The sequence below is a fragment of the Pelobates fuscus genome, chromosome 5, assembly GCF_036172605.1.
Source record: "Pelobates fuscus isolate aPelFus1 chromosome 5, aPelFus1.pri, whole genome shotgun sequence".
Classification (NCBI taxonomy): domain Eukaryota; kingdom Metazoa; phylum Chordata; class Amphibia; order Anura; family Pelobatidae; genus Pelobates; species Pelobates fuscus.
The window spans coordinates 130,076,950-130,089,550 of record NC_086321.1 but is presented as its reverse complement, the minus strand read 5'-3'; the positions used below and the strand labels follow the sequence as shown (position 1 = coordinate 130,089,550).

At 39.6% G+C, this 12,601-nt stretch overlaps 1 protein-coding gene across 1 annotated transcript in view; it reads right to left on the bottom strand.

The window, feature by feature from the left end:
- HIP1R (huntingtin interacting protein 1 related) overlaps positions 1-12,601 on the bottom strand; it is an 89,611-nt gene that overhangs the window by 30,171 nt on the left and 46,839 nt on the right. The window contains exons 8-14 of the mRNA XM_063454292.1: positions 7,912-8,052; positions 6,746-6,803; positions 5,307-5,382; positions 4,768-4,911; positions 4,323-4,384; positions 4,134-4,206; positions 704-887 (exon numbers count right to left, since the gene is read on the bottom strand). Coding sequence (XP_063310362.1) covers positions 704-887; positions 4,134-4,206; positions 4,323-4,384; positions 4,768-4,911; positions 5,307-5,382; positions 6,746-6,803; positions 7,912-8,052 — 738 coding nt within the window. The remainder of the gene's footprint in view (positions 1-703; positions 888-4,133; positions 4,207-4,322; positions 4,385-4,767; positions 4,912-5,306; positions 5,383-6,745; positions 6,804-7,911; positions 8,053-12,601) is intronic.

Genomic DNA, 12,601 nt, shown 5'->3' with positions numbered 1-12,601 from the left:
TGAATTGTGCTAGCTCTGCCCCTGATCTGCCTCTTCGTCAGCCTCAGCCAATCCTCTGGGGAAGCATTGTGATTGGATCAGGCTACCACTTCCGATGATGTCAGCAGACTGCTTGTTTTTCTGAGGCAGACAGTGGCAGAGCCAGCAGCTTCAGGCTTGAATACATTAAGATTTTTACTATATTTATGGAGGCATGAGGGGCCCAGGGGGGGCTATATGGTGGTTTTAACACTATAGGGTCAGGAATACATGTTTCTGTTCCTGACACTATAGTGATCCTTTAACGGGCCAGGGATATATTAACAAGAATCATTGTGAAATATTATATTTACAGAGAGCGCTCACAGTGAAAATTAACCCCTTAAGTACACAGCCTCTGAAATAAAAGGGAATCATGACGAAATCTTTCCATCAGGTCTCCTTAAGGGGATACTCTACAGGTACTCCTGTTTTAACCACCTTTTGTACAGATGACATTTTCAATATCGGTAGTTAATTTCTTCCTGTTAAGCAGCTATCGTGAAATTCATACAGACTAATTAAATTGTTCTGTGTGTAAAAGCAACTTTTTAGAACTGTATTGTGTCCTGGTAAAAACATGCACAATAACTGTTATGTAAACAGGGCTCTAGCAATGGATGCTAAATGGATGAACTAAAGGCCTACAATTTTATTTGGACTGTAACAGGTCCCATACACATACTTTCTGCTTCTACCAAGATCTCCTGGGTCTTGTCCGTTTCTTGCTTTTGTTTTCGCAGTTTCTCCAGTTCATCCCGCAATTGCTCATTATCAACCAGGGCTTTCTGTTTCTGCTTGCGCTGCTCCTCCAATTCTGCTTCTAAAGTGTTAATCTGACCTTTCAGCTGCAAAATGTACTTTTGAGCCTGTGATAGAAAACGCAGAGAAAAAAACTTAAGAAATATCAAATGTTCAATAAACATGCTGCAAATCAAGGTTAAAAAACCCACATTTTAATTGAGGGGAGAATGTAAGGGATTACATATGGGACACATCCACAAACATGCAAAGTGAAAAAAAATATGAGTACAAATCACAGGTGCAATAAAAAAAAAAAATTCAAAACAAGCACACTCCTTACTCTGTAGAATAAACTAGAAGATGCACCAAGAATATGTCCCACATGATTGTAGTATGCATGGCATTAACTTATTCTGTGCAGAGGGGGGCTGAGATCAAAAGCCACATGTCAAAAATTCAGAACAGCTTTTAACATTTTTTTGTACGTTTATTTTTTTTTATTTTTTTAGTCATATTTAACCCTGTCAAGTGAAAAAAGACATGCACACAATTACATTGGTAACATTTACCTATTGTGCCCTAGATTAGACTTACTTTTAAAGCTGGTTTCAGCACTGGACTCTGGCTGAATACTAAGTCAGCCTGCTAACACATGGTGCCCATTTCAGCAAGAAAGCAAAGCGCATTCTATGAAAAATTCTATAAACCAGAGTAAAAATAATCCATATAATACCACCTCTCATTCAGCACAAAAGGGCTGGCGTCTCACTTAAAGTGTTTGAAAGCAGACAACATTTTCACATGATGTAGAATAACTTCTGTTTATCCCAAACTCTCGAAGTTTCCTTTGCCATTGTTCATGGATTTATTTCCTGGTTTCACTATTAGAGTGTTTACTGGCTACACCTGCTATGTAACTTGATTGATAAAAAAACGTCAGCAAACCCCTAAATTACACAATGAATTGTGCACTGTTAATTTTGACAGCAAATTTGAATCTAGTTTTAGTAAGTCTTTTGACTTTAAAGCCATTTTAGTTGTAGTCGTATTTTATTTATCTGAATAGTTTGAGTCAACTAAATCTGATTAAAATTGCTGGTTATTGGAAAGAACACTGGAACTGTGAAAAGTAGGCAGACTTAAACCTGTAAGCGAATAGATATTCAGCCTGCACCTTTCAGAAAAAGAGTCATGTGGCAAAATAGTCCATATATTCAAAACAACTAAGACTAGAAACTGAACAATGGGGGAGGGAAAAGAAATTAGAAGAATTTTACTATTCTTTGTGAAAAGCACGGTAACGCATTTTAAGGGCCCAAAAGGAATTAAAAAATGTTTTTAAAAAAATTTAAAATTCCCTTTTAATTTGTATTTTAGCTACACAGATTACATAGAAGACTAAGGCTATATTTCACCCACTTTTTAGTGCATTATACAGATGTTGCATAAAAATTGGTTCTCTGATACGAGAATTTGGCAGAGAAGTTCAAATTTGTCTTGAATCCCTTACACTTTTCAGCATCGCTGTATATGGCGCAGTCCTTTTGTTTGGTTGGCATTAGTTTATGTATTTAACACTGGGTTTAGGCCCTCCAAAAAAAGGAGCACAAAGTTTCCCTTTTTTTCTGGAACCCAGACACCCATCACGCTTTTCTGCTTCATATTAAAATAATAAAATGATTGAGTAAAAAATAAACATGCAATATCATGCAAATGGAAACACCTCAGACATGTACAGTTCCTGCAAATTCCAAAGCTTTGCAGTTTCTGAAGTGAGCAGATCGTGACGGATGCTCACTTAAACCTCTAAAGTATGATTAAGCTAGTCCGATACACAGGTCAAGATTCTGGCAGACTTAGTTCAATTTGTCGCATTGTGCCAAAGAAAGCAAATCTCTAAACGACAACTAGGGACCCAAAAGCATTACATCATATGCAGCAGCAATTTTCAAGCAAATGGGAAAGAGTGGACTTATGGAGCAACAGAATTAAAAGTAACAAAACAAAAAAAAACAGAACACCCAATATAATAAACTGTATGTAACCTAACCTACACACATTGCAGCAAGTTCATCTTTAAAGGGACACTATAGTCACCAAAACAACTTTAGCTTAACCCCTTAAGGACCAAACTTCTGGAATAAAAGGGAATCATGACGTGCCACACACGTCATGTGTCCTTAAGGGGTTAATGAAGCAGTTGTAATGTATAAATCATGATCCTGAAGTCTCACTGCTCAATTTCTGCAATTTAGGAGTTAAATCCCTTTTTTTGTCCATGCAGCCCTAGCCACACCTGCCCTGGCTGTGACTCTCACACCATGCATTAACAAAAATGGTTTCACTTTCAATTACATGTAACTTACTTTAAAAGTTGTTACTGCCTGCTCTCTAAAGTGAACTTTAATTATACGGAGGAGGTTTCTGTGGGGTCTAGCAAGCCATCAACAGTGCAGGGGATAATACATTTTAAATTAAATAGAATTAGCAAAGAAGGAAGTATAAACATTAGCCGACTATTTACAGGATGTGTTTAGGAAGGCTGTGCAAGTCACATGTAGAGAGGTGTGACTAAGGTGCATAAACTAAGTGATTTAACTCCTAAATAGTAGAAAACTGAGCGGTCACACTGCAGGGAAATTATTTATACACCAAAACTGCTTCAATAAGCTAAAGTTGTTTTGGTGACTATAGTGTCCCTTTAATGTTACATCGTTACATCACTCTGCACATGAAAAATCCCATGCAAGCTGGATGTAAACAGCTGGACAACTGTTTCAGACTCCCTTGTGGCAAAAAAAATAAAATAAAAAGCAGAGAAAGTTATACTTAAAAGAACACTGTAGTCACCAGAACAACTACAACTTAATGTAGTAGTTCTGGTGAGTAGAATTATTCCCTGCAGGCATTTTCATGTAAACACTGCCTTTTCAGAGAAAAGGCAGGGTTTACATTGCCCCCTAGGGACACCTCCAATTGCTACTTCTCAGATGGCCACTGGAGGGGCTTCCTGTGGCAGTGCACAGCACTGCAGTTCAGCGTCCACACGCTGTGCACGGAGACGCTGTACTTTTCTCATGGAGATGCAGTGATTCAATGCATCTCTATGAGGAGGTGTTGATTGGCCAAGCTGGCATTTGGCCCCGTCTCGCCTCGCCTCCTTGCCGATTTCAAACAATCCAATGCTTTCCCTGTGGACCCGCGCAGCGCTGGAAATCAGGTACATTTTATTACCTTTTAAGGGGGAAGGCAAACCACCTCAATGGTTGTTTTAACACCTTAGGGTCAGGAATACACATTTGTGTTCCTGACCCTTTAGTGTTCCTTTAATATTTCTATTGCCTCACCTACTCCTGATCTGAAAACCTCACCTCCAGTTTGATTTTTTCCAACTCTGCTCGCAGCATTTCAATTTCTTGCTTTAAATTTTCAATTTGAAGATCCCTAAAGACAAACACAGAAATATTGATTTTTAATGCACAATCAAATAAAATACAAATTAAAAAACAAAACAAAGTAATGTATACATATTCGACATGCAGAAAACAGGAAAAGGTCACCTGTCATCTTTCACAAGCCCGTTTGGAGAAGAAAAGTTTTGTTGAAACAGATCTTCCACGACCTTGAAAATGAGAACATTTAAAATCAATGGTTTTTGAAATCTCATGTTATAAAGAAAGCTGTTCAAACAATAACAGATAAAGTAAAAGAAAAATATACATTTTAAAATTATGTGCAGGCAAATACAGATTTTAATAGATCCTAGTTTAAACAAAAAAAAAAAAAAAAAAGTAAAAAAAAAAAAGAAAAGGCACAAACTACCATGCCCCAAAATGATAGATGAAACATTTTAGTACATCTCCAACTTATAATAAAACAAACATCGTGTACCTTAGAACTAGATAAAACGTGGAAAACTATTATGCATGTTGGAACACAAAAAACAAAAAACAAAAAAAAAAACACATTACACACACAAAAGATATATAAAACAATTGCATTCACCGGCTGTTCCACAGGCTGAGGTGCAGCGGTAATCTCTACGAGAGACTCTGGTTGTTCCTCTTCCTCTGGAGCCTCATTGGCTATGACGACCACAGGCTTAACATGTTCTGCTAACGCCGAGGCTCTCAAAAAGTTAGGAGGACTCTGCAAATAGCAATGAGGTGTGCAATTAATATGCAAGAGGTACACTGTGCAACACGCCACTAACTTTGAGTAGCATTGTGATTTTGAAAAAAATAAAAATAAATGCAGTTTATTCATGTTCTCATCTATGTCTATAATTTTGGTTTATTTGATACAAGTGTTTAATATTACAAATGTATGATGAAAACTAACGGGTCAAAACTATCCTGGAAACTATCCGATCTTTGTTTTGCTCTGTATCTTTTTCAGGAAAACAAAAATGTTACAAAAGGAAAAAACAAAACAAAACAAAACAACCAAATGCATGCAGTCAAAATTAGTCTGAAACAAAAATTAGTAAGGGAGGATGCAGGGCGCTGTAGAAATTTAACACAAAAGGTAAACCACAGACTCACATCAGGAAGACGGGGTATCTGAATAAGTCGCTTGAAGTACAGCATGTCAGAAGCTCGTTTGAAGAAGGTTTTAAGACTGTAAGGGGCAAATAAAAATAGATTATAAAACATGCTGAAAGCCATGCCGGGATACTAGGGAACGTAGATTGACAATTGGGCATTTGGAAATAGAATTCAAAGAGTCATAACAGGCAAGGATTAACTTCACATAACTAAAAATTATATATCAAACTGCACTAATCATGTCACAAAAGTTAAATGGAATCCCTTTATCAAGAACATTTATTCTGTTCTTTTCCAACCATTGCCTTAACAAACTGTCTGAAAAACATATCCCATTAGATGCCGACTCAATCTTAACCTGTACTCATACTGAATTTACTACATAAATATATTTTTTCTTATTTTCTTAGTAGATGGTATGAATCCTTCTTGAACACTTTAAAACCTGAACAGGCATAGGACAGTCTAGTACAGGGGTAGGCAACCTTCGGCTCTACAGATGTTTTGGACTACATCTCCCATAATGCTTTTACAGCCATATTGCTGGCAAAGCATCAAGGGAGATGTAGTCCACAACATCTGTAGAGCCGAAGGTTGCCTACCCCTGGTCTAGTAAATTGCAGCTGAAGATACGTTATTGTCCGTCATTAAGGCCACCTGAAAAGCAGTACCAACAATGCCAGTGGAGGAACAAATATACGAGCAACTCTTTGAAACTGATAATTAAACTTTGCATCAGCAATCAAGGTCAGTTTGGTGGAGTATAGTCAATGAATTAGAATCATGCACACAAGTATGTCTATCCAAATTCTAAATGTACTATTATGTTGGAAGAATTACTACAAACTGCTAAAATGCATTTGGTAGTCAATGTAGTTTCACAGATACTAGAAAAGAAAAACCTATGTTTTGCCAGATATTCACTTCAAAGATTAACCTCATGAGGCAGCCACAATGTCGTCACACATGCAACAGTGTCTTGCCTAGCATCTCTGATCTATCCCAAAAGGCCTGGCTTCCAACAAAGATGTATGCTTGAGGAGTACAGAGATACTCCTGATGATCTACTAGTATATACAAACACAGAAAATCCAGATCAGATCTCTTGCAGATTAACTCAGGTCTCATTATGTGTGCCTCTGCATGAGATCATATTAGAAGATGGGGAAGAATTAATTTCAACATACCATCTTATATTAAATCTGCACAAGGTCAGTCAATATGTATCCCAAGGTCGACAAACACGATTTGGTTTTCTTGTTTAGCACAAAAATGCTTAACAAAATTCACTCATTTTGACCAAAATGTAAATGGGAAGAAGAATCTGGAGTGATCAGTGTTAACACCCAGCAGCTACAGTGATAACTCTGTTAACATATCTTTCTCCACACAGGAACCACAGTAAATGCATATGCTTCCATAATAGAAATACTCACCTGTGAAACTGCTCGTGGAATCGGTCTCTGTGCCCCTGGAGAGTGTCAGCAGGCAGGCCTAGTGTTAGGGAGAGTATACACACAATTTTAGGATTTATAAGTTAAATAATGCTCAAGTAGGGTTCCCACTACGATTAAAGAAAATAAATGCTCAATTTGCTCACATCTCTAATCCTTTTTTAATGGCAATATTAGCAGGTAATACATTTATTTCATTCTGGGTCAGCACTGTTGGCTTGCATGGTCCTAATATTACAAAGCGCAATATATTTGTTACCCTTTTTTTCTCTGGTCATAGTCATAATTGCCATGCAATTGCTATTTACATATCTTTATCAAAACCTTCAAAGACACATCAAAGGTACACTCCATTTATGTTTGACTATTTAGTAGATAAACCCCAACTAAAACTTGCATGTATTTCTGTCTGCATGTTTTCTTTGCGGCTGTCTGCAGCCTTTGCAAACACCCCCTCCCCCCCACCTCTTTCCATGGCGTAGAATTTCAGTCGCCGAGAAACCTGTGTGCTGGAGCAGCAATGTGTGCATGCATTGGTGGCTTTCCAATGCTTCTCAGTAAGCTGTAGTAAAGCTCAATGAGAAAGGGGGAAGGCAGGCATGCTGGGCTAAAACTATGGGGCAAACTTAAGTGAAAGAAAATCTCCCTGAATGTCTGAGTGACAGCCAGGGAGATGTTTTTGACCCCAGTTATAAAGACACAACTGCAATATGCACTTTTAGAAAAAAGTAAGCTGATTTAGGTGTATTGAGTGTTTCTTTTAAACTAGTAGGATTACTTGCAAGGGATTATCAGCCAAACCACCGAGTGCTATTAGGATTATTGTAGTTTTTCAATTCATAGTTTTAAACCACTACCAAATAAATACACATTCCTTTTCAACCAGAAAGTCATGTACATTCACAGAATGGTGAATCCTATCTGGATAGAGAAATGTGTCACAGGACATGCTTATCAAAACCGAACTTCAATATCACACGTATTTTGTTAAATTTACTCTGTTCGAATTACTAAGAAATAAAGCCAAACTGTGAGAGGGAAAATATAGCTCTACATCTGGCAAAATATATTACGAACTTGTAGAATTTAATGTATAAATGTAAAAACGGTAATGTGGAAAGTCTGAGAATTACTTAATGACTACTTACACGAATGGAGTTTGAACATCAGCTGGACGGTGTAATGATAGAGATGGCTGCAGTCCTGGATCACCTGAATCAGGGGCGCCAGCTTACACTGTCCTGCAGACATCTGAGACACTGCAATAGCGCTGTTGAGCTGCCTCACAACTGTCAAACAGAATCACTGTTACGTCACAAAATGTAAATCACACATACACCGTCAGTTACCTTGTGCAGGATTCATTAGAACAGGGGTGCCTAAAATGCAGATATCCAGATGTTGCAGAACTACAACTCCCATGATGCTTTGCATGCCTTTAGAATGGCAAAGCATCCTGGAATCTGTACTTTCAAAAACATCAGGGAATCTACCTTTTGGGCACCCCTGCATTAGAATTACAGAGATTTGAAGGAGAAACAATATGTTCTGTAAATACATATCATTCAGGTAGCACTGTACCAAAGTATACAATTGGCAACATGGGATTTGTACATAATTATGGACAAGCGTGCACTGCTTTGAAATAGATCATTTAATACACGGTATTACAATTTCTTAGTCGAGGATTAAGATGATCATAGAGGGCATCTACAAAACCTTAAAGGCCTAGAACTTTTTCCAGCTTCTATCTATAAATGTTGCATATGTTGTCATATGCCATTATCAAAGCTGAATGTTCGATTAGGGTGCTGCTATATGTTCCCTCACCTTTGAATCTATAAGTTGTCATTGTTCTTATAGTAAAAGAAGCAATTTATTTGAAAGAAGAAAGTTTAACACACATTTTAAAAGAAGTTACAAATGATTTGACCGTTCCCATTTAATAGCAATATTTGCTGCAACTCAGTACCTCATTGCAACTCTACTTATGCAACTTCATGTGGCAAGCTATGCCACATTTAACAAGCTTGGCAAAACTTTTCATTAAAGGGTTGAGCAACCTGTAGTGTTTCTCCCAGCACAAATGTTCACCTAAGGGGGCGGGGCCAGGGCGCCGAGCCGAGCGGTCGCAACTCACACCGGCTCCGGCAGAGAAAAGCCTAAAACAACATGAACCACGTAAAATACCCACGATACCTGCCGAAAACAGTAACCAGAGGGGAGATGAGGTGGAGAGGAACCAGGGAGTGCAACGATTGAGCACATACTGAACCCTCGGCGCACACAGCGACCCCTGAGGCCTGAACCATGTTACATGAGCGGGACCCATGGAGCGCAAGTAAGGCGCGGGAGATCTGGCCCGGCCCCGCTACCCCCTCCCCCCACCCGGCCGGGGGGGTGATCCCAGCCCAAAAGTCGGAACTTCAGAGGCTGGAGGAGGAGGCACACCCGGTGCGCGACGCTCCGATACACAGAGCTAAACAGGCTGACGGATACACAGTACCCGAATAGCGCCACGAGGCGACCCACACACAAACGCAACTGAAACCCGCGCCGGGATACCTTGACCCCCGGGGCGGCGGAACTCACGACTGGACTCCCACGGGCGGGCGGCAGCTCGATGGAGAGCTGGCCCTGAACCCCGGATTTGGTGGTGGTCCGGGAGACAACAGCCCCCCCAACTCTGTGAGCCCGGTGGGGCTGTGAAGCGCAGGCCCGCCGGCAGACCGGTGGCCGGAGGGCACGTGACGGCAACATGTAAGTGGCCGGAGGAGGCTGAGGCAAGACAGGGCTGGGGCCCCAGGAAGGCCCTGCTGAAGCTAGGGAGGTGCAGGAGGCGAGTACACAGCGGACTCTAAGGTGGGGAGGCCGCCGGACAGCTCCAGTCCCGAGTGCCCACAGTGGAGTGGAGCCCCCTAAAGACACAGAAACTTGCCTAGGGGGGAGGACTGTCATACCCGGAGGAACCGGAGAGACTCAGGGGGGGTACAACGGACCCACCATGTGCAGTACCATTCCGAGGTAGCCATGGGAAGGTCATACCAGAGGGAAGCCCGAAGAAAAGCCACGGAGAAGGCTGCCAATTCACATCAGACGGCTTCATCACGCCGGGCGCCATTACGCCCCCTCCAGCAAAGTGACTTATATGTTAAAATTTCGACCCTGTTTTGCTAGGGCTTACCATGCTAATGTTTCCTCTTACATAAGCCCATGTACATAAGATATACTCTTTAATATGTGTACGTCTAAGTCGATGTCGCATTGCTAATAGCTATGATTTACTATAGCCTCACGATGCCAGACAAAGGCACCGCTTCTGCCACAAATGTTTTAAAGTTCTTATTTTACAGCCTTACGTTATACACAGTTAAATATACAGGGTACAGCATGTTAAATAATAGGGTAGTATGCACAACCCTTTTACCAGAACTGCATGGTTAGCAACAGCCTACATCAGACTGTGCATTATCAGAGGATTACTTCGTTATGGAAGGACACTTGACTGTGTACAGATTCGTTTGCATGTATTGCGTAATCCCTTGTAGAGTGGATAACATTGATATAGTTGTTATATATATGACCCTCGAGATGTTATTAATATAGCAAGTTATTCATGGACTCATTTAATAATTCACAGTACATAAGCTGCACTGTTAAAAACTTCCCCCAAGCCTAATAAGAATGCAGCTGCATTGCCTGTTAAGGTCGAACTAGGTAATGTTACGTGGCTCCCTTTCTTAATTTTGGAATGTCTGATCATTGCATTATTTCTACCTTATATACCTAACATAAAAATGCCAAGCTTAGGCTTTTACTTAGGTAATATTTAGCCTTGGCAACATGCACACACGAAATGGATATGCAGATGTGGAGCATAGTATTTACGGTTTACAATGTCATGATTATGCCCTCGCTACTTAACGTATTATACGAAAATAAGGCTTTAACCCCTTAAGGACCAAACTTCTGGAATAAAAGGGAATCATGACGTGTCAGACATGTCATGTGTCCTTAAGGGGTTAACTATTGCAACATGCACACACATAATAGACGTTCAAATGTTGAGAATGGCATACCTTTAACCATGCTAAAACAGATGCATTTACGTGTTCTAACTCAGTGTTGAAACGACTGTTTTTCGGCTACATTGCCCCATTAGGCTTTTGGATTAATGTCACTTAATACTGCTTCCTTAAAGGCATCATATAGCTATTAAGACATGCTAACATACACAGATATATCATAATTGAACGTGAGAATCCTAAATGTTTAGACACACACGCCTTCAAGTAGGCGACTATCTGCTTTTATGTACACGAACAGTTATACGTGCCTCTGCGCAGGCGACTATCTGCTATTATATACCTGTTCGGATCTACAAACCTCTGCGTAGGCGATTATTTGTATTAACAGACAAATGTTTGATACCCGCGTTGTTGTTGTGATGACAAACATATTAAAAACAAATGTTCAGCTAATAAGACATTCTCTATCAGATGTCTAACGTAAACCATTTCCATAAAGTTAAGATGTACTTTAAAGAACTAGATTATTTTTGAATATTTAGATATTAAACTTTCAAGTAAACTTTTTAAAACCTAACCATCAGTGTGTTTTATAAAGCCAGGGTTTTTTGTTTTTTTTATACTACTCATTTATGTGGGTCCAGACAAACTCGAGTACTGTATACCGTAAAAGGATCACCACTGCGGTTATCATGTATGTAATCCTGCAATGTAAAGCATTTTAGTTTAACACCTCCAGTGGTTGTTACACTGACAACCACTGAATGCGCTTCCTGTTGCGGCAACTGAGTAAAACTCAGTCACATTATTGCAGCCTGCATATGAAATCCTAAATTCAATTGAGAACATTGGGGGGCCATGCCTCCTCTGTAATGCCCCTTCGCTGGAAAAAGGCGAGTAAAAGTTTAATTTTTAAATCACAAAACGAGGTGGGGTGCACACCAAGAGTTCGGAGCACTAAAGCATTGGGAATACAAATGATTTAATAATTTTGGCACAGACAGAAAAAAAAAAATATTATAACCATATGACATTTTTTAAATTAAGACCCTTTAAGTAAACACAAAATCCCAGTGGAAAATAGATAATGATGTGGTTGGATGGATAATTTAAACTAGAGAGTTACATACGATTCATTAAAACAGGGTGTCTAACTTGTGTGTTTGCAGCTTTTTTTTCTTCTTCTCTTGTTAGACTTGCACTGTATGTAGTTATGCATTGCAACAAATATTAAGATACTGCAGTGTCTTCATTTAATTCCATGCTTGCACTACATCTATTAGTACAGCCACTATTAAGAACACACTTCAAGGAAGGCTCACCAGTGGATACCAACACTCTGAACTTTAACTCCATGCAAAATGCCTGACTACCTTACTTTTGGGAATTACTTTAGGTTTCTTTTCACCTTCCATTATTTAGTTATGCTGTATGGCTCTTGTAGAAGCTAGAGATACATATTGGCAAGTCTATTTCTTATCTCTGAAGGGCCCTTTTGCCTTATTGAAGCACTCCCAATACACATCAGAAAATGCGCATTTACACTTTTTCTTTTACTTGCAATGTTTTATACATACATATTTTCAATAATTTAGAGCAACTATCCCCTGCAGTATGCATAGGAACAAATAATAGACTGGACACAGTCAATTTCTGTACCAAAGGGAGGTCACAAGCAGCATGGCGTATCTGTCTCCAAGAACCAACTCTCCACCTTACAGCACTCACTAGGACACAATTGAATCCGTTGGAGTTTGCACCCAACTTGGGAATAAAGGGACTGTCCCTTCACTAAATATTTATCAGCCTA